General features: G+C 41.8%; 1 protein-coding gene across 1 annotated transcript in view; it reads right to left on the bottom strand.

The window, feature by feature from the left end:
* CDKL1 (cyclin dependent kinase like 1) overlaps nt 1-19,420 on the bottom strand; it is a 53,712-nt gene that overhangs the window by 17,027 nt on the left and 17,265 nt on the right. Inside the window, exon 3 of the mRNA XM_040226781.1 lies at nt 10,320-10,441. Within this exon, the coding sequence (XP_040082715.1) occupies nt 10,320-10,441 (122 nt within the window). The remainder of the gene's footprint in view (nt 1-10,319; nt 10,442-19,420) is intronic.

The raw sequence follows: 19,420 nt of genomic DNA, 5'->3' as shown, positions 1-19,420 counted from the left end.
CTGGAACTCTCTTGCTTTGTCCATGATCCAGCAGATGTTGGCAATTTGATCTCTGGTTCCTCTGCCTTTTCTAAAACCAGCTTGAACATCAGGAAGTTCACGGTTCACATACTGCTGAAGCCTGGCTTGGAGAATTTTGAGCATTACTTTACTAGCATGTGAGATGAGTGCAATTGTGCAGTAGTTTGAGCATTCTTTGGCATTGCCTTTCTTTGGAACTGGAATGAAAACTGACCTTTTCCAGTCCTGTGACCACTGCTGAGTTTTCCAAACTTGCTGGCATATTGAGTGCAGCACTTTCACAGCATCATCTTTCAGGATTTGAAATAGCTCCACTGGAATGCCATCACCTCCACAAGCTTTGTTCGTAGTAATGCTTTCTAAGGCCCACTTGACTTCACATTCCAGGATGTCTGTCTCTAGATGAGTGATCACACCATCGTGATTATCTGGGTTGTGAGGATCTTTTTTGTACAGTTCTTCTGTGTATTCTTGCCACCTTTTCTTAATATCTTCTGCTTCTGTTAGGTCCATACCATTTCTGTCCTTTATCGAGCCCATCTTTGCATAAAATGTTCCCTCGGTATCTCTAATTTTCTTGAAGAGATCTCTAGTCTTACCCATTCTGTTCTTTTCCTCTATTTCTTTGCACTGATCACTGAAGAAGGCTTTCTTATCTCTTCTTGCTATTCTCTGGAACTCTGCATTCAGATGCTTATATCTTTCCTTTTCTCCTTTACTTTTCACTTCTCTTCTTTTCACAGCTATTTGTAAGGCCTCCCCAGACAGCCATTTGCTTTTTTGCATTTCTTTTCCATGGGGATAATCTTGATCCCTGTCTCCTGTACAATGTCACGAACCTCAGTCCATAGTTCATCAGGCACTCTGTCTATCAGATCTAGGCCCTTAAATCTATTTCTCACTTCCACTGTATAATCATAAGGGATTTGATTTAGGTCATACCTGAATGGTCTAGCGGTTTTCCCTACTGTCTTCAATTTGAGTCTGAATTTGGTAATAAGGAGTTCATGATCTGAGCCACAGTCAGATTTCTCTTCAAACCATATACAGTGTATCATTAGTGCTCCTCTAACACTAAGCACCTTATTACACAATTTTCAAACTTAAAAACTCTGTGCAAGCTACCTAGTACCATCCTGGGTCAGCTACTCTCTTCACTTTCTGATTTTTCCACGCATTTTATCTGATCTTTAAGACCATTTTTATGACGATGATAGGAGTCAAGTTTTTCACTCTCGGATAAGGGAGTGACAGATATGGAAAGCAAGAAGAATAGAATCTCTTCTGTGGCATTCGATTAGGATTGGCTACACATGCATGTAGAGAGGGTGCTGCCCTGGAAAGGGTGCTGCCCTGGAAAGGGTGCTGGTATCTGACACAGGTGCTCTAGAAAGCTTCTTGACATAGGACAATATCTGAGGTAGTGGTTAAGGTGAGGAGAAGTGGCCAGATTTTTATAGAAAAAAAATCCATATTTTAAAAATAGAGTCTTCAGGATTCTCTGAGAGATTGGATATAAGATTCAGAGAGGAGTCAAGGAATGACACCAAGGTGTCAGCTTGAGTCGCTGGTTTATAGTGGGGCCCTTCCCTGGTAGCTCAGATGATACAGAATCCACCTGCAATGCAGTAGACCAGGGTTCAATCCCTCGTTCAGGAAGATCTCCTGGAGAAGGGAAGGGCAACCCACTCCAGTATTCTTGCCTGGGAAATCCCATGGACCAAGGAGCCTGGTAGGGTACAGTCCATGGGATTACAAAGAGTCAGACATGACTGAGTGACTAACACACTTACTGTGGAGAACGCTAGGGAGGGAAGAGAAGTTGGATGAGATGCTTCTTAGCCATACACGGGAAGACTCGGGAAGGGAGTTCTGAACTCAGAAGGGAGATGTAAATTTGGGAAGCATAAGCATAGTGATGGAATTTCGAGCTCTAGGACTGGATGAAGCCACTTAAGAGGTGAATCCAGAAAAAAGAAGAGGTCAAGCCCGGAGGCCCTCAACATGCAGAGATCAGAAAAAGGAGGGGGACCCAGCAAGACTGGGGTTGGTCCTCAAGTGAAGTAAGATGACACTCAGGAGAAGTGTCCCTGAAGCCAACTGAAAAAAGTGTTTCAAAGGACTTCTGGGTTAAGATGGTGGATAGAACACACCCATCTATTTTCACTCTCTTCTAAATCTTAACTAGAACTACACTAAAGATCAGTCAAAATATAAGCCATCCTCTCACCCTCAGGCAGCTTACAGTATCTTTGGGAAGATAAAAGTGCAAGACAAGACATGTTGAGACCAGATGAGAGCGACATCTGTTCCTCTGGAGCCCGCTGGGCTGCGGTCCAGCTCAGCAGAGGCACTCCTTCCAGAGAGGGTGGAGTGAATCCATCTTCCACTAGTGGGAACAGGGGAAGGGGGAGTGCACCTGTGGGTCCTCCACACAGCTTTCCTCCTGCCTGCTTTGGGGACTCTGTTTTGCCCCCAGGAACATAAAAGCTTCCCAAGAGTTTGGCTCCAAGGAGGAGTGTGGGGGTGTCATTAAAAATGTCTATGGTCTAGATTTCTGTGTGACTGTACCGTTTTTACTGAAGATAGAGATGCTTGGTCACAACAAGCAAGCAAAGCCAGATTAAGGAAGACAAGACATCCAGGAAGCGGTGAATCCAACCCTAGAGAAATTCCAAAAGGGGATTCCAAGGATGACAGCAAAGGGAAGTCCCAGGAGGACAGCTGGTCAGCAGGCATGGAGAACAAGCCAGACAGATGGAGAATGGAGATCTAAATGCAGGACATTATCAGGAGGGAGAAAGGAATAGATTACCTGATATGATTATCCTGTGGAAAAGTATACTAAGAGACTATTAAAAAGAGTGGGGGAAGTTAGCAGTAGGGTTAAAGAATACTAAGCAAAAAAAAAAAAAGCAAAAAAAAAAAAAAAAGAATACTAAGCAAATTTTTAAAATAAGGCAAATATTAATTTGCAGAAAAAAGTATAAAAAGAAACTCCAGTATGGTAAAATGCTAAACTATAAGTAATATTTCCATAGGCATAATAATAGGAACAGTGAATTCTGAATTAATGAAATTTTAATATAACTATTTGGGGGAAGAAGAAAGGGGAAGCAGAAGAAATAATGGTATAGGAAAACTAAATCCTCATCTATCAGAATAGTCTGTAGATAATGTCTAAAAATTAATATATGAATAACAGTATATCACTCTTTTTATGGCATCATTATATTGCTAGATTTAATTCACTAGGGATTTTTGCATCTAGTTTATGAAGGATATCCATCTGTCATTTTCTTTCCTTGAAATGCCCTTGTCTAGTTCTGGTATCAGGCTATCGTGGCCTCATAACGTGATTTGGAAATTGTTTCTTCCTTCTATATTTCATGAAAGAGTTTGTGTAGGATTGTTAATATTTCTTCCTTTTATGTTTGAAGAAAATCATTCATCAAATATTATAATAATAGAAACCAAAGGAGTATGACTTGGAGATAAGATGAACTGGTTCAGTTTGACAAACCCTATGAGCCAATAATATCATTTTGAGAACTTCTAAAGAAAAATAGAAAAGAAGAAAAATCTATTTGTAGGAAGATTTTGATAGCAGAATCATTTAGCAGACAAAACACTGAAAATGGCCTCTACTCAACAATGGAGGAATGGTAGATGGTAATACGAGATGTAATACCTTACAGTTAGTAATAGATCTAAAAATTATACTGCAACATATATAGAAATGCATATGAGAGAATATTAAGTGAAGAACAGACTGGGGTTGGGGGAGAGAAACAGTCGTTTCATCATAGCAACGTGGAGAATGTAGCACTTAGTTTGGAAGGGCAGCCAGTAGCCTGGCTCCTTTTTATAATGGTCTTCAGGCTTTCAGATATGGCCACTAAATTTTGTCAGTGTACTAAGAGAGTATCCATTACAAAGGGGCAGGTGAACATTAAACAAATTTAGTAGCCTGATATATAAAGCAAATTTATTCATCCATCTTCAAATTGAGTGCCAGTTCTTGTTCTCTTTGTAGGCAATTCCATGGAGACACACAAGTTCTAATAAGAATGGTGTTTGGTGAGGAAGGAGTTGGAATGAAAGAAAGTACACAGTTTGGTTATTGCCTTTAGGCTGAGATGGTTTAATTGTACCCATCTCCAAATTAGAAGGGTCTTGTCCTCAGATAAAACGTACGTGATCAGCCCAGCATCCATCCTACACCTTTAAGGATGATTTGCATATCTCTGCCCTGATGCATTCTGTGTTGGTTTCACAAAATAACTCCCAGAAAGCAAGCTTCTGCCTCTCCTTCCAAGTTTTGGGAAAGACAGCCTATGACCCTAATGTCCTGACAACAAAATTGAAATGAACAGAGAGAAACCTAAACAACTGCTGTGGGAAAGTGAAAAGGTCAAAGTGCATTCTAAATATTTCTTCAGACCTAAGAGAGACAAGAGAGATGACAATGAAAGAATATGGATCTGTTGCCAGGTTGCCAATACAGTAACTGTCCTTTCCACCACTGCTTCTCTAATATTTGCCACATAATAAGAGGTCAAACCATCAACGTCCATTCAAGGTTCATTTCTACACAAGGCTACAACACAGACAAGGATGAAAGGGCTGGCAAAGCTCCTATAGAAATAACATGTTCTTTGAAATGTATTCTATAGAAATATTTTTGCAAGTGATTATTTACTGTAACCTTATTATTAGAGAAAAACTAGAAACAATCTACATATTTATCAGTGGGGGGTTGAATAAAGAAACCATGGTATGTCTGCACCATGGAATTTTATACCATTTTAAAAATATAAAAGCAGATATCTAAGAATAGGGAGACAGCTCCCAAATACACTTAAAAAATGAAGAATAGTATAGAGTACAATCTCTTTAAGTATTTATATAGAAATGCATAAAAAATAATTAGAAAACTATTTCTCAAACTTTATTTCTACATGTTTCTGTGTTGCTTGAAACATTTTCACAACAAACAATATATCACTTTAAAAAAAAAGAGATCTTTTAGGGTTAGCTCTGGAATTGCATTGTCAGAAACCAAAAACTTGTAGTAATGCCCTTTACTCACCAGATGTTCTTTGAATAAACTATGTGAGAGTCAGAAGAGGATCTGGTTGAAATGGAATCTGCACAAGAAAAAAATGGGTGAAGTACTGTGTCTGGCTGCACTTAAACAGGGGCAGAAAAATGAGGAGAGAACACAGAAACCAATTGTTTACAAACCTTTGACAGAGGACAGACCAATGGTTTACAGAATAAGTAAAAAGCATAGTAAGTCCTATGGAAGATAAGAAATATGCTTGTTTGAGAGCAAATCTAAGCAATATGAACACAACACAGGAAATAATAATGGATAAAGATTTATATATTTATATATGTATACAGGATATATTCTGGCATAAACTTGCCTGTTACAGCAAGTTAAACATTGAAGTTATATTCATTATATACATTATATTTAGTATAGCATGAATGTGAATCTTCTCCAAAAGCTTTCCAAATGAGTTCAAAATTACCAACATGTTACAAGAAGATGAATTAGCATCCATTTCAGATTCACAGTACAGAGTTCTTTGGTTCTGATTTAGCAAGAATTATTTTTAATAATTAAAACATTGCCAGAGTAATAAATGGAACATGGAGAAAATATTTTAGAAAAGAAAAATATCTATACAAATATCACTCAGATAATCTCTATTAAAATGTATATATTAATTTTTAAAATTTTCTACCTACATATAAATTGTATAAAAAGGAAATATATACTTTTATTATAACATAGCTTTTTTTATCTTGTAACCACTCATGAACATTTTTATATGTAAATGTTTGTTTTATCTTATAAGCATGTTTCTTAGCAGCTCCACTGTGTTCCACTATAAAGACATACTATACTTAACCAATCCTTTATCACTGAATATTTCAGTTGTTTCCAATTGTTTTCATTAGAAACAATACTTAAAAACAGACACTTTTATAACTAAAACTTTTACACATATATTTATTTTCTGTGGTAAATTATCAGAAGCAGCATATGTGCCCAGTCGCTCAGTCACGTCCAATTCTTTGCAAACCCATGGCCTATATGTAGCCCACCAGGCTCCTCTGTCCATGGGATTCTCCAGGCAAGAACACTAGAGTGGGTTGCCATTCCCTGCTCCAGGGGACCTTCCCGACCAGGGATCGTACTCGAGTCCCCTGCATTGGCAGGTGGATTCTTTACCACTGAGCTACCTGGGAAGCCCTATCAGAAGCAGACCCATTGATTGTCAAATTGCCCTCAGTCCAACAGTGTACTGATCATTTCCTTTGACAGTATTAGTTTAGAAAATTTTAATCAAAGTAATTATTTTTAAATAAAAAAATTGTTTTGATTACTCTTTAAAATCATCTTGTAAGGATCAATTTACTGACTCAATCACAACACAACAGTACTGGGAATGTACCAAGTGCCAAAATTAACCTAGAAATTACTGAGGATACACAGGTGAGGAAGATACAACTCTTGCCCTTGAATATTTTATAGTTTACTGGGCAAATATAAATAATCCTGGAAGATATAATGAATACCAGAGGAAGGAACTCTCACCTCTCCTAAAGGGGATATCATTAGGAGGTCATATTTGGGCTGTATCCAAGGGCAAGCAGGAGTTTGCCAGGCAGAGTAGAGACGATAAGGCAAACCAGGTATCCTAAAGCCTGGAATGCAAACAATTTCATGGGGTTGAAAACTGGTGGGAAGTGGGATGGACTTACAGAGTGAGACCTTGTATTGCATGCTAGGGGTTTTCACCACACCAGTAAGCTTTGCTGCTGCTGCTGCTAAGTTGCTTCAGTCATGTCCGACTCTCTGTGACCCCATAGACGGCAGCCCAACAGGCTCACCTGTCCCTGGGATTCTCCAGACAAGAGCACCGGAGTGGGTTGCCATTTCCTTCTCCAGTGCATGAAAGTGAAAAGTGAAAGTGAAGTCGCTCAGTCGTATCTGATGCTACTTCAAATACAACTAAGGAGACAGCAACAAAAACTCAATCTAATCGTAAAGTACATTAATATCATGGATCTGAGGAGCTATCAAATGACTTATGCTGGGGAGTGGCATCGTCCACTTTTTATTTTAGAAATCTGGCAGGTTGATCCTCCTTGGGTTTGCCTCTTTACCCCTAGAATGCCCTGTGATCACTATATTCCCAGGTACAAATTTCTAAAATATAAAGTGGAACATGCCACTTCCCTAAATAGTATGAAAGTCTGACTCTTTGTGACCCCATGGACTGTAGACCACCAGGCTCCTCTGTCCTTGGAATTCTTCGGGCAAGTATACTGGAGTGGGTTGCCATTTCCTTCTCCAGGGACAATTCCCGACCCAGGGATCAAACCCAGGTCTCCCATATTGCAGGCAGAATCTTTACAGAATCTTTACAGCCACCAGGGATGCCACTCCTACCTAGTATAATGAAAAGTTACTTTTATTTTTAAAACACACACAAACAAAAATCCTTAAACTTCAAAGTAAATAGATAATGATCTGATTTAGAATAAATCTTAGTTTTCAAACTTGCTCATTTATTGGTGTTCCTTAAGTCAGTCTTATATTTGACAAACCATGGCACAGTATCATTTAGAAATGAAGTTGCTTGTACTTAACCACACACATGTCTACCAGACATTCCCTTCTCTAACCCACCTCTATATTAAAGCATTTTCTGGAACACATATTGGAGATTTTAGCCAGCAGTTAAAAAGAAAAAAAATCTGCCCCCAGAACTCTCATCCCTCCTTGTCCTATCTTTTTATTCTTCTGCTTAAACTACATGCTAAAAAAAGAACTGACTCCCAATTGCTTTCAACCTCCGACTAATCAGAGTTGGCAAATGACTCAATCGGACATGATTAATCAAATTCCCTGCAACAACTCCCTAGTTACCCATGGCACAAGTAACTTATACTGGTAGGCTTAATCAAAGTGTCACTTGCAAGCTGTCAAAAGAGCAAATACCAGCACACTAAATGTTTTCTTCCTCGAACACATAATTTCTCTGTATCAGTGACTTTCTGAAGACGGGAAGTCTGTCCTCTTGGCTCTCTCTGTGTAAACTAACAAGAAAAGCCGCCTGTGCCATGGTCACTAACAAATCAAGAGCCACTTTAATCCCGTCTGCCCAGAGGTCACGCTAGATCATGTATAACCACCACCACGTGGCAGAGCAAGCTCTTGGCCAAGGCTTGAAAGCCTGTTGAAAGAGCCTCAGCCTCCAGCCACTGGAGTGCGAACGTGAGTCAGGATACAGCACCCTTCCATCCCTCTGATCTCTGGTGCACTCTGCAGATTATCCCCAGCCAAAGCTGAGCTCCCAGGAATACAGCAAAAGAAGATGGGATATCCTTTTCTGTTCGACTTCTCGGGAGTCTCCTTACCTTTCAAGCCAGAGACCACCTGCTCTGTGAAGTATTCTTTGACTGACCCATTTTGAATCCTGTCTCCCTGGGCCTGGTAATCATTCTACCTTCTTCCTCCAGCACAGTGATTGCTTCCAGGGATAACTGCATTACTGAAGCTGAGCCAATCAGTCTTCCACTGGACCTTCTGTGCAGACGCTACTTTCTCCTAGAATTTCCTTTCTTCTAGAATGGCTACACAGGTTGATAAAAGCCTACAGCAATGCTTTCCACTACACACTTTTCCCTTCATATGCCCTCCAAAATCAACCCTGTAGGGGACACTCACCTGAAAGGCAGAACGAAGCCAATAAGGAAGAGTTGGGAAGGAGGGGGAGAGAAAAGACAAGAGAAAGCCCCTCCTAAGGTACTCTGCTTTAAAGACACCCAGCTGAGAGAAGCCAAAATCCAGCTTGCATTCTGCTCACCCTCACAAGGAGCTACCTTCAGAGGAACGGATTCCCCCACACTGCGCTGTTTTTTCAAACAAAGGCTCTGTCGGCTCACCAGGTCTTTCTGCTGCTGCACACAAAGGAGCTGCCTGTGCTGCTCCTGCTGCTAAGTCGCGTCAGTCATTTCCGACTCTGTGCGACCCCACAGACGGCTGCCTGTGCTAGAAACGTGTTAAGATCAGCGGAGCCTCCAGAGTCACCTTCCCAATGACAGCCACCACCACTTCCTTTTTCACCGACACCAGCATCAGTTAGGTTTTTGTCATTTGTAACCAAAAAAACTCTGACCAGTACTGCAGAGCGGATATCTGGACTGCTTCAGATAAAACACTGCTGCCCTGCCAACAGGTCCATCAGTACCATTTTGACGCAGAGATAGAGAGCAGACTTGTGGAAACAGTGGGGGAAAGAGACAGTGGGACGATTTAAGAGAGTAGCACTGAAAGATAAATATTACCATATGTAAAATAGATAGCTAGTTGGAAGTTAACTAGGGAGCTCAACCTGGCTCTCTGTGACAACCGAGAAGTGTGGGATGCAGGAGGAAGCGGGAGGGAGCTTCAAGAGGGAGAGAACACATACACTGTTGTTCAGTCGCTCAGTCCTGTCTGACTCTTTGCCACCCCATGGACTGCAGCTTGCCAGGCTTCCCTGTCCTTCACTACGTACATACTTGTGGTTGATTCACATTGATGTATGGCAGAAACTAACATAACATTGTCAAGCAATTATCCTCCAATTAAGAATAAATAAGTTTTTAAAAATATGTATAAAAACACCATGTTTGTTTTAGCCTTAAATTTCCTATGAGCCATTGTCTTTGAAGTCTTCCTTTCAACCTCCAAGTCCTTATGCTTCCTTAGGCTGGCGTGGAATAATTGATATCCTTCCTTTTCTTTCCTACAGACTGATATAGCATCTATGTAGAGATAACATACCAAAGAAATCAAGTTCAACCTAATAACGTGTTTTCTTCTTTCTTCACAAAAAATGACTGTTATGATCTCTTTCCCAACATTTCTGGCAACCCCTCAGCAGCAGAGTGTGCTGACCAAACACTGGCTGTCTCTGCTGCTGGTGCTGCTGCTGCTAAGTCGCTTCAGTCGTGTCCGACTCTGTGCAACCCCATAGATGGGCAGCCCACCAGGCTCTGCCATCCCTGGGATTCTCCAGGCAAGAACACTGGGGTGGGTCGCCATTTCCTTCTCCAATGCATGAAAGTGAAAAGTGAAAGTGAAGTTGCTCAGTCTTAGCGACCCCATGGACTGCAGCCTACCAGGCTCCTTTGTCTCTGCCTACCGTGAAAAAGGGTCGTAGCTCATCTTCCCTCGCCAACCCTGGTGTGTTTTGTTGGGTTGTGTTTATAAAGGATGGGTCACTCACCCTCTTTGGTGTCTGTCCAGCTCATGGAGCACCGTGTGGTCACAGTATTCAAACACCAGGTGAAGCCTCCGCTTCCTCCTGAAGACTTCGATGAGGTTGACGAGGTTGGGATGCTTGAGTTGCTGAAAACACAAAAAGCAAGGTGCTAAACTGGAGTTGTGAACGACAGTTTTCTTTAATGTTGGTCCAACAGAAGAAAGATGTTTGTCCTTTAGGAAAGTTCTTGTCTTGGATTGAAGGAGGCTGTAGAGAGTGCAGTCTTCACTTCTCTCTGGAGCTGTTTGGGCTTCCCAGGTGGCTCAGTGGCGAAGAATCCACCTGCGATTGCAGGAGATGCAGAGAAGATGCAGGCTTGACCCCTGGTCGGGAAGATTCCCCTGGAGAAGGAAACGGCAACCCACTCCAGCCTTCTTGCCTGGGAAGTCCCATGGACAATGGAGCCTGGTGGGTTATATAGTCCATGGGGCTGCAAAAAGTCGGACAAGACAGAGCAACTGAACACGCACACACGTAAGAAATGATCATAACCCTGGTGGCTGGTGAAGGCAAAGAGATAAGAGAAGGCTGGGAAAGGGGAATGAAAAAGAAGGGGGCAGTGGTTAGTTAACATGAACTCATCCTTAAGGCTCAGATCAAGTGTCCTTTCCTAAATGTGTCTCCCTGATTTCCCCAGACTGGTTCAGTGTCCCCTGTAGCTCCCTGAAGTATGAATCCTTTGGAATCCTTCAAAATTACTAATTGTTCAATTGATTTGTTTAATGTCCTCTGTTGTCGATAGATATAACAGATACACAGAATGTAAGATTCATGATAGACATCAGGGTCTGTGTTCTCTTGTTTCCTCAAAATGATGTCGTACCCCCAGCACAGAGCCTTCCACATAATAGGCATCTGATCATTATTTGTGAATGAATGAGTAAATCAGGTTTCCTAGGCTGATGAAACATTTTAAAACAGAAAAATCAGAAGACTCTCCAATCTGACATGCCTGAAGGGCTGCATCTAGAAAAAACAGGCAGGGATGAACGTTGGTGTTGCAGAGATAAATTTTGTACTTAGCTTTCTGGCCCCTTCTGTCTATAATCTGACTGGAAATACCTATAACTAAGCAAACTAACTACTGTGAAGAGAGCAAAAATGGTTAATGTTCTTCAGGGCTTGAAGGCCTCTAGGCAGTGATCTAAGAGAACAAAAGAGGAGGCTGAAAAGCTTCTTAAGGCTCCAGTCTCAGAAATCAGGTGATATAACTTCTGCCTCATTCTACTGGTCACAGCAAATCATGAGACTCACCCAGATTCAACCCACAATAAAATATAGAACTGGCAAAAACTTTGTTCAGATTTCCCATAAGACATTATAAAAACCCAAATGATCTTTTTGGCCAACCCAGTACCATGAGGAGAGCAGGGTCCAGGTGTCCTGGCCGAGCTCAGCTCCTGCTGACCACCCCCACTTAATTCAGCTATATGAGCAAGCTCCAGCAAGACCAGCCGAAGGAACAGTCAGCCAAGCCACAGTTGTGAGAAATAAGAAATCATTCTTCTTTAAGCTACTGAGTTTTGGGGAGCTCTGTTAATACAGCACTAGATAACTCGGATGGGGAACTTTTGAAAACCAGGGATGCCCGAGCCCCACTCCCAGAGATTCTGAATTGGTCTTAGGCAAGGGCCAGACATCTATTTTTTTCCCCAAAATTGTCCAGGTGATTTAATACATAGACAGAAGTATTAACCATAGGCAAACAGATATTTCAGACATGATAAAAGGCAGAAAGAGAAAAACTGAAGTTCTTGAACTGCACATTATAGTATATTTGTATGGACAATGAGAAAAGAACCCAGCAAGGAAAATACCAAAAAAGACAATTATTTTCTCATTTTCCTTGTCTAACACGTCTATCTTCAAGATGTGAACTTCCTGCTCCAGATATTATACTTGATGAAGCAAAATACAACAGCCAAGACACTCTTAAAGCCCATTAGCCACATTTGGCCTTTGAACAGAAGGCATTCCAAGCTATAAAGCCCCACACTTATATTCCCATATCTGGAATATGGGACACCAGGGACTTCCCTGGTGGCTCAGATGGTAAAGAATCTGCCTGCAATGTGCGAGACCCGGGTTTGATCCCTGGGTCAGGAAGATCCCCTGGAGAAGGGAATGGCTACTCACTCAAGTAATCTTTCCTGGAGAATTCCACGGATAGAAGAGCCTGGTAGGCTACAGTCCATGGGATTGCAAAGAGTTGGACATGACTGAGCGACTAACACACACACATCTGGAAACATTTAGCCTGGACTAACAGAACAGTTAGTTCTGCACTAAGAGGACAGAACTGACTACTGTTTCAACCAAAGAAGTGCATTGGCTCAAATGTCTCAAACAGAAAGCAACCAACCAAGTTTAAAGTGGGGGGGAGGCAGTTTAGATAGCAGGCAATTAGAGGAAAGCAGAAATTTTCTTATAAGCTCTGAAAAATAATTGTCTATAGGCCCAGACCTCAAATCTTAGATTCTTTTAATTTTCCATGTTCCATATATAGTCCTCAGTTCTACTGAAACAAATACCTGGAGCTTCTCAGATGCCAAGACTGGCACCTGCAACTTGTCACATTCATACATGCAGAAATTGCCAGGGGCAGTGTTGTCCCAGGATAAAACCCAAAGATCCTCTCCACTTGACCTTTGCTTACCTCTGCAGCCTCATCTCTTCTAACTACCCCCAGACTCACTGAACTTCCTCACTTCCTCAGTCTTGCTTCAGGACCTGCTCACCCAGTTGTTTCCCATCTTCCAGATGAATTTTTTTCTGTCCGGCCCCCTCGGCCCTGCTCAACACACCTGTATGAACTAAAAGAGTATAACTCTGGAACCATGGGTGCCATGTAGCACCCATGTGACAGTGTGAAAGCACTGTCACAGCAGGACCCACTGAACTGCATGGACTAAATACTACATTACACCCATCGTCCTGTTACTGCACACCTTTTGAAAAGTTAGATTTTAATAACTACACTGTAAGCTATTCTAATAACATATAGATTCTTTCCAATTTTTGAGCATTATAAATAATGTTTTGATAAACAACCTACTAGCTGATTGACCTTAACTTGGGCTTCCCTGGTGCCTCAGCTGGTAAAGAATCCACCTGCAGTGAGGGAGACCTGGGTTCGATCCCTGGGTTGGGAAGATCCCCTGGAGAAGGGAATGGTAATCCACTCCGGTATTCTGGCCTAGAGAATTCCATGGACTATTTAGTCCATGGGGTCGCAAAGAGTCAGACACGATTGGGTGACTTTCACTTGGACATGCTAGTTAATGTCTAGGTTTACCATTTGTGAGAGAAGGAAGCTCAAGGGCTGCTGTGACAAAGCATATGCAGCAGTGTCAGGCCACATCATCCTCTCCAGAAAGTTTAACGGATAATATTCTTAAATAATTTTTAATTTTATTATTTTTAAATTTTATTTTTGGTTGTGCTGGATCTTCGTTGTCGCACACAGGCTTTCTCTAGTTGCAGAGAGGGGGGCTGCTCTTCACTGGAGCGCTCAGTCTCTCGTTGCACAGCACAGGCTCTAGGCTCACGGGCTTTAGCAGATGCAGCACACACAGGCTCAGCAGTTGTGACACGTGGGCTTAGTTGCTCCACGGGGATATGGGATCTTCCCGGACCAGGGATCGAAACTGTGTCCCCTGCATTGGCAGGTGGATTCTTATCCAATGTGCCACCAAGGAAGTCCTGGTAATATTGCTATTGGGGGTTCAATCTATTTCTATTTAGGCTGACTTTCTCAATTCATTTTATTCAACAAGTATTTATCTATCTTAATGTGCATAAGGCACTCTGATAGTCCTAATGATACAGCGATAATACAGCAAGTACCAAACCTACTCTCATGAAGCTTAGAAACCAGAAGGGGAGACAGATGTTGAATAAGTAATTACAGACGTGGTAAGTGTTACAAAAAGCCGGGGAACAGGTAGCCGGCTTGAGGGTGTTGAGTGGTCCGGGGAGTGGTACAGTGGTTCCTGAGGAAGGTGGCCATTTAAGAAGTCGGTTGGAGAGCCCCAGGAATACAACATAAATAGACATGGCCACACTGCTTTCCAAAAGGATCAAACATACTTACCCCTCTGCTGAGAGTGTGAGAATACATTTTACCATACCATTGAGGCATTAATAGATATTTAAGGTTTGTGATGTAGATTGCTAAATTACTTCTCAAGAGGGCTTACAATGCCTCCAGCAACAAGGGAACGTGTCACATGATATTTAAACCACTCGTCTCTCCTATTTTCTGCCGTAAGATAACCTTTACATAGCTGTAAATAGCCAATAACTTATTTCTCAACCTATTTTCAGAAAAGTGTTCATTTAGAGAAGTCAATCACTAAAACTAAATCCCAATTAGGACTCACAAATCTTAACTTGTAAATATTGTTTGTAAATATTTCTAAATAAATTATTAACTCTCTGTAGGTTGCCAGGATTCTGGATTGACCTGAAAACATGCTAGAGCAGCAGATCTCTGGGAGACAGCTCCTGTCCTGGCTGTCTTCATTTATTCAAAAAAGGTCTCCAGAGTGTCTGCTGAGCCTCAGGCGCTATTCAAGGCACTAGAGAAACACTGGCGAAGGGGACAAAGGGCTCAAGCATTAAGCAGAGAAGTGCCACAGAGCCCTCCATGTACAAGAATCTAGGCTGCCTTAGAGAAACTGTTCCTAGGAAGTGACTCTGAACCGGAGTCCCGGAAGGTGAGAAAGGTCTGACCAGATCGAGGGCAGGGGTGGTGGTGGTAGACGGATGGTGGCTTTCCAGACAGAGGATTGGTTCTGAGCTAGGAGGGAACTTACGCCACCTAAGGAACTGTAAGACGGTGTGGTCTGAATGTCAAACACATGGACCTGATACCAGAGAGACAGGCAGAAGGCAGGTTCTCCGGGACATTGCAGGACATGCTAAGAAATTTACGTTTTACCCTAAATGCAACGAGAAGCTACTGGAAGGAATTTTAACAAGAAGTGATAGGGATACCATTTGGGTCTTTGTTGGTTTGTGGACTTTTCTCTAGTTGCATTGAGCGGGGGCTACTCTCCAGTTGCTGTGTGCAGGCTTCTCATTACAGAGGCTTCTCTTGTTGCAAAACAAGAGGTTTAGGGTGCACGGGCATCAGTGGTTGCTGTTCCCAGGCTCTAGGGCACAGGCTCAATAATTGTGGTGCACGAACTTAATTCCTCTGTGGTATGTGGAATCTTCCCAGATCAGGGTTTGAACCCATGTCTCCTGCATTGACAGGCAGATTCTTTACCACTGAGCCATCAGAAATCCCACCATCTGGGTGTTTTAAAGCTCACTATGGTGGCAGGATACAGAATGGCTCAGAGAAGGCAATATGACTAGAGGAGCCTGGTAAGGAGCCTGTTGATCACTGAGAGCTTGGAGCAGAGAAGAGGCAAGGGAGATGGGGAGACAGGCACTGTTTGGAGACAGACTTTATTATTAGGATGGTCAGGATGTGGTGATGGGCTGGAGCTGAGGGATGGAGGAGAGAGTGATGATCAAAGGTTTGTGTAACGGGGTGGATGGTGGTGCCATGACGGAGAGAAAAAGCAGGTTTTGAAGGGAAGGACCTGCAGCTTTGGCACACTGGGCTGACAAGGACTCTGAGATACCAAAGTAGAGGTGTCAGGTTGGCTGGAGTTTGAGCTGAGGATAAAAGCTGGGGCGTCAGTATGAGTGTAAGCAAAGCCATGGCGAGAAGTGATGCCCAGAAGAATGAGTGACAACAGCGAGGCCCAAGGAGCCCAGCACCCAGATAAGTGGTAGATGAGGAGGAAGTAGAGAAGGGGAAAGGGAAGATGGTGCCCCAAGGTAAGAGAGAAAACTGCAGAACATAACACGATGGCGATACCGTGAAAAGAGTACACTTACTCCACGAAGATGCTACTGCTGAAAAGTCAAGCTGGGGAGAAGGGGTTTGTGTGACCTCACTGGAAGCAGCAGTGAGACCAGGAGCCAGATGTCGTGAATTTAGCATCCCCAAACCATCTCTCTCATTTCTCTATTGACTCCCCTGACCCTACGGGCCGAACTCAGAGGGGAACCGATGGTCCTGAATCCAGTTTGCAATTGGTCTCCTAGAGGTCTTGACCAGAGCTCCAATATTGAGAATGTTTGCATTGACGAAAGTCTGGATGTTTCCAGCTCAAAGCTGAATGGGCTCTTTTAGGGGCACTGGGAGGAATTAGATGAGAAGAATCAAGCAGCAATCTGGATGGACTGTCACAGGTTTACTCAACGTGTTTATTATACAAGAAGTCTTCACAGAATAGACTAAATTACCATACATACCATGAAGATGTAGTTCAGGGCTCTTCTAATTAAAATTCCTTCCTGTTTATGAGTATGTGAAGCCAAAGCCCCAGGCCTGGCCTCATTCCTCAGCACTCTGATTCGTGCTGGCCCAGTCCTGAGGATCTCAGTGCCTCGTCCCACATCAGTCACCATCCTTCAGTTCTTCTATATCTAGAAGCCTGGGTTGGCTCACGCTCAGATTTAGTTTCTCTTATATAAAATTTCTGCCTTTGCTGCTGCTATTTTATTTTGGTCTTTCTTCTTTTTATTTTCTCTGCATTTTGAAATATTCCTATTATGCTGCAAAGTGAAGCATTTTTCTCTGACCTTAAAAAAGAACTGTGTTTTATCCGCTGGATTTAACCTGAGCCCCTTGTCATAAGCTCAGGCTTTTCTACACCTTCTAAGGTCAAATGTTTGGCCTTAGCCTTCTGAAGGATTTTTGACCTAGTTGCCACCCTTTCAGATTAGGAAATGTTACTTTAAAGTCTTGGTTACCAAGATTCTCTTGAAAACGCTGGTGATGTATGCTGAGCCTGCAGTCTCTGGCATCAGTGGACTGGGGCCAAGAAGCAGCTGTCCATGTTAGATAAGCCCTGGATACCTGAGTTTATCACAGTCATTACCACTCCCTGACACGAAGGACATTTAACATTACCCTTTCACTATTAATTTTCTTAAAAGTAAGATATTTAATATGCCCAAGTTTCTATCAAAAGTGGGAAAATGTATAAGCGATAGAAATAACTGCATATTTTAAGGCAAATAAAAGATTTGTTTATGAAAGCAAATCATTTCTCCCCTACCTGCCTGGCCCCTGCAGATACTGGGTTTGGAACCTCTGCCCTATGAACTCCTCAGCACTCACACATTCTGGATTGATCAGTATACAGACCACTACATCTGTGGTCTCTTCTATCCCCTGGTCTCTGTTCTTTGTGGGGAGAATGGGGGGATATTTATCCTGTCTGTGCTTTAGAGAAAAGAAACAGACTATTTTTTCAATGATCATATCCTGTTTTCCTTCCAAAAACATTCTTGTTTTCCCACAAATTTGTGGTAAATAACAAAAGAACAAGGATTAACATTTAGAAAGTGAGAGCTGTCTCAGTAAAATGTTTTCCACAAGCCTTTGCAATTTTTGAACTTGATTCTTAGTCACAGATACATTGATGTGGTTGCAGGAATTTTTTATCAGTTAATATTCACCCAGAATGGAAAAAAGTGATGTCCTCCTCCTTTATAATAATTAATCCTGGGTACATCCCAAGGATTCCCAGGTCAGCATATGATAATACACTCAAGAGCTTGAGACCCAGCAAGTATTGTGGTGGTGCTCAGTCACCCATGTCTGACTCTGTGTGACCCCAAGGACTTTAGCCTGCCAGGATCTTCTGTCCATGGGATTTCCCAGGCAAGAATACTGCAGCTGCCATTTCCTTCTCCAGGGGATCTTCCTGATCCCTGGATCAAAACTACGTCTCCTGCATTGGCAGATAGATTCTTTACCACCTGGGAAGCCCCACTTTATAGTAGCCTAGTATAATTGATAGAATTTTTTCAAAGTAGCCTAGCCTATATAATAATGAACGAACCATTATAAAATTTTTATTGCATACAGTATTATAGTCATATTCATAACACAGTATTGGAAACATTGTTACATTTTTAGAAAATCACTTACCTGAGATGATAGACTGATACTCAGTTTCTCCTTTTATAAGAGAGGGAGAGAGAGATATACTGTACATAACATGATCTTTTGAAAGCAAAGTTATAAAGCTGTGAGAACTAACACACAATTATATTAAATGTCACCCACCTTATTATGCTTATGTAAGAATAGACTAATATTTACGTATATTTTATACATTCATGACACATGTAACTTTTCCATAATTGTTTTTGATTATTTCTAGGTTACACAGGTCATCTGTGAGTTTCTTCAATTGTTGCAAACCTCCAAAATTTTTTCTAACATATTTATTGAAAAAATTCACATGTAAGTGAATACAAACTTACACATGGAACATGCAGTTCAAACCCATGTTGTTCAAGGGTCAGCTGTGTTAAGCATAAAAAAGAAATGATTGGATAGTATATATATATATACAATGGCATTTGTGTTTGTGTTTTAGGGAAACCCAAGTCTTTGCGTAAGCACAGGCATCCTCTGGAGAGACCGCCATTGTTCGGGGGATGAGAATGGAAAGTGAGGGATGAGGCAGATTTCCTTTCCTCGGCACGTTCTGCTGTACCTTCCATCTTGTTTTCTTACATAAGCATACTTACTTACGTAAGCATGATATTTACTTTACCATAGAAAATATGGTAAAGTTTTAAAAGATTTGCATAGGTCTCTTCACTATATTGTAAAACCAAGATAAATATTTTGAAGTTAGTTTCAGAGAGCTAGTTAGTTAATACATCAGCTTTGTGGCAGGGGGAGCTATTTTCATGATTTTAAAAGGTATTTAATTATTACCACCATCTTTGACCTAGAGGAAAATATTCCACACCCCTCACAGTGCTGTTGAGGAATTGTTCTTTAACACTTTTGGTAAAGGAAAGCTGCCTTAATCCCACATTTCCTTTAAATGCCCAGAAACACATGGTAGATACCCTGGCTAACACCTTAGTTTGGGGGACAGCTAGAGAAGGGGCCCCGGTGGCTCAGGCAGTAAAGAATCTGCCTTCAATGCAGGAGACCTGGGTTCGATCCCTGGGTCTGGAAGATCTCCTGGAGA

Source organism: Oryx dammah, unplaced genomic scaffold (genome assembly GCF_014754425.2).
Source record: "Oryx dammah isolate SB20612 unplaced genomic scaffold, SCBI_Odam_1.1 HiC_scaffold_26, whole genome shotgun sequence".
Taxonomy (NCBI): Eukaryota; Metazoa; Chordata; class Mammalia; order Artiodactyla; family Bovidae; genus Oryx; species Oryx dammah.
Note: the sequence above shows the minus strand (reverse complement) of the source record. Positions and strands in the feature narration are given on the sequence as shown.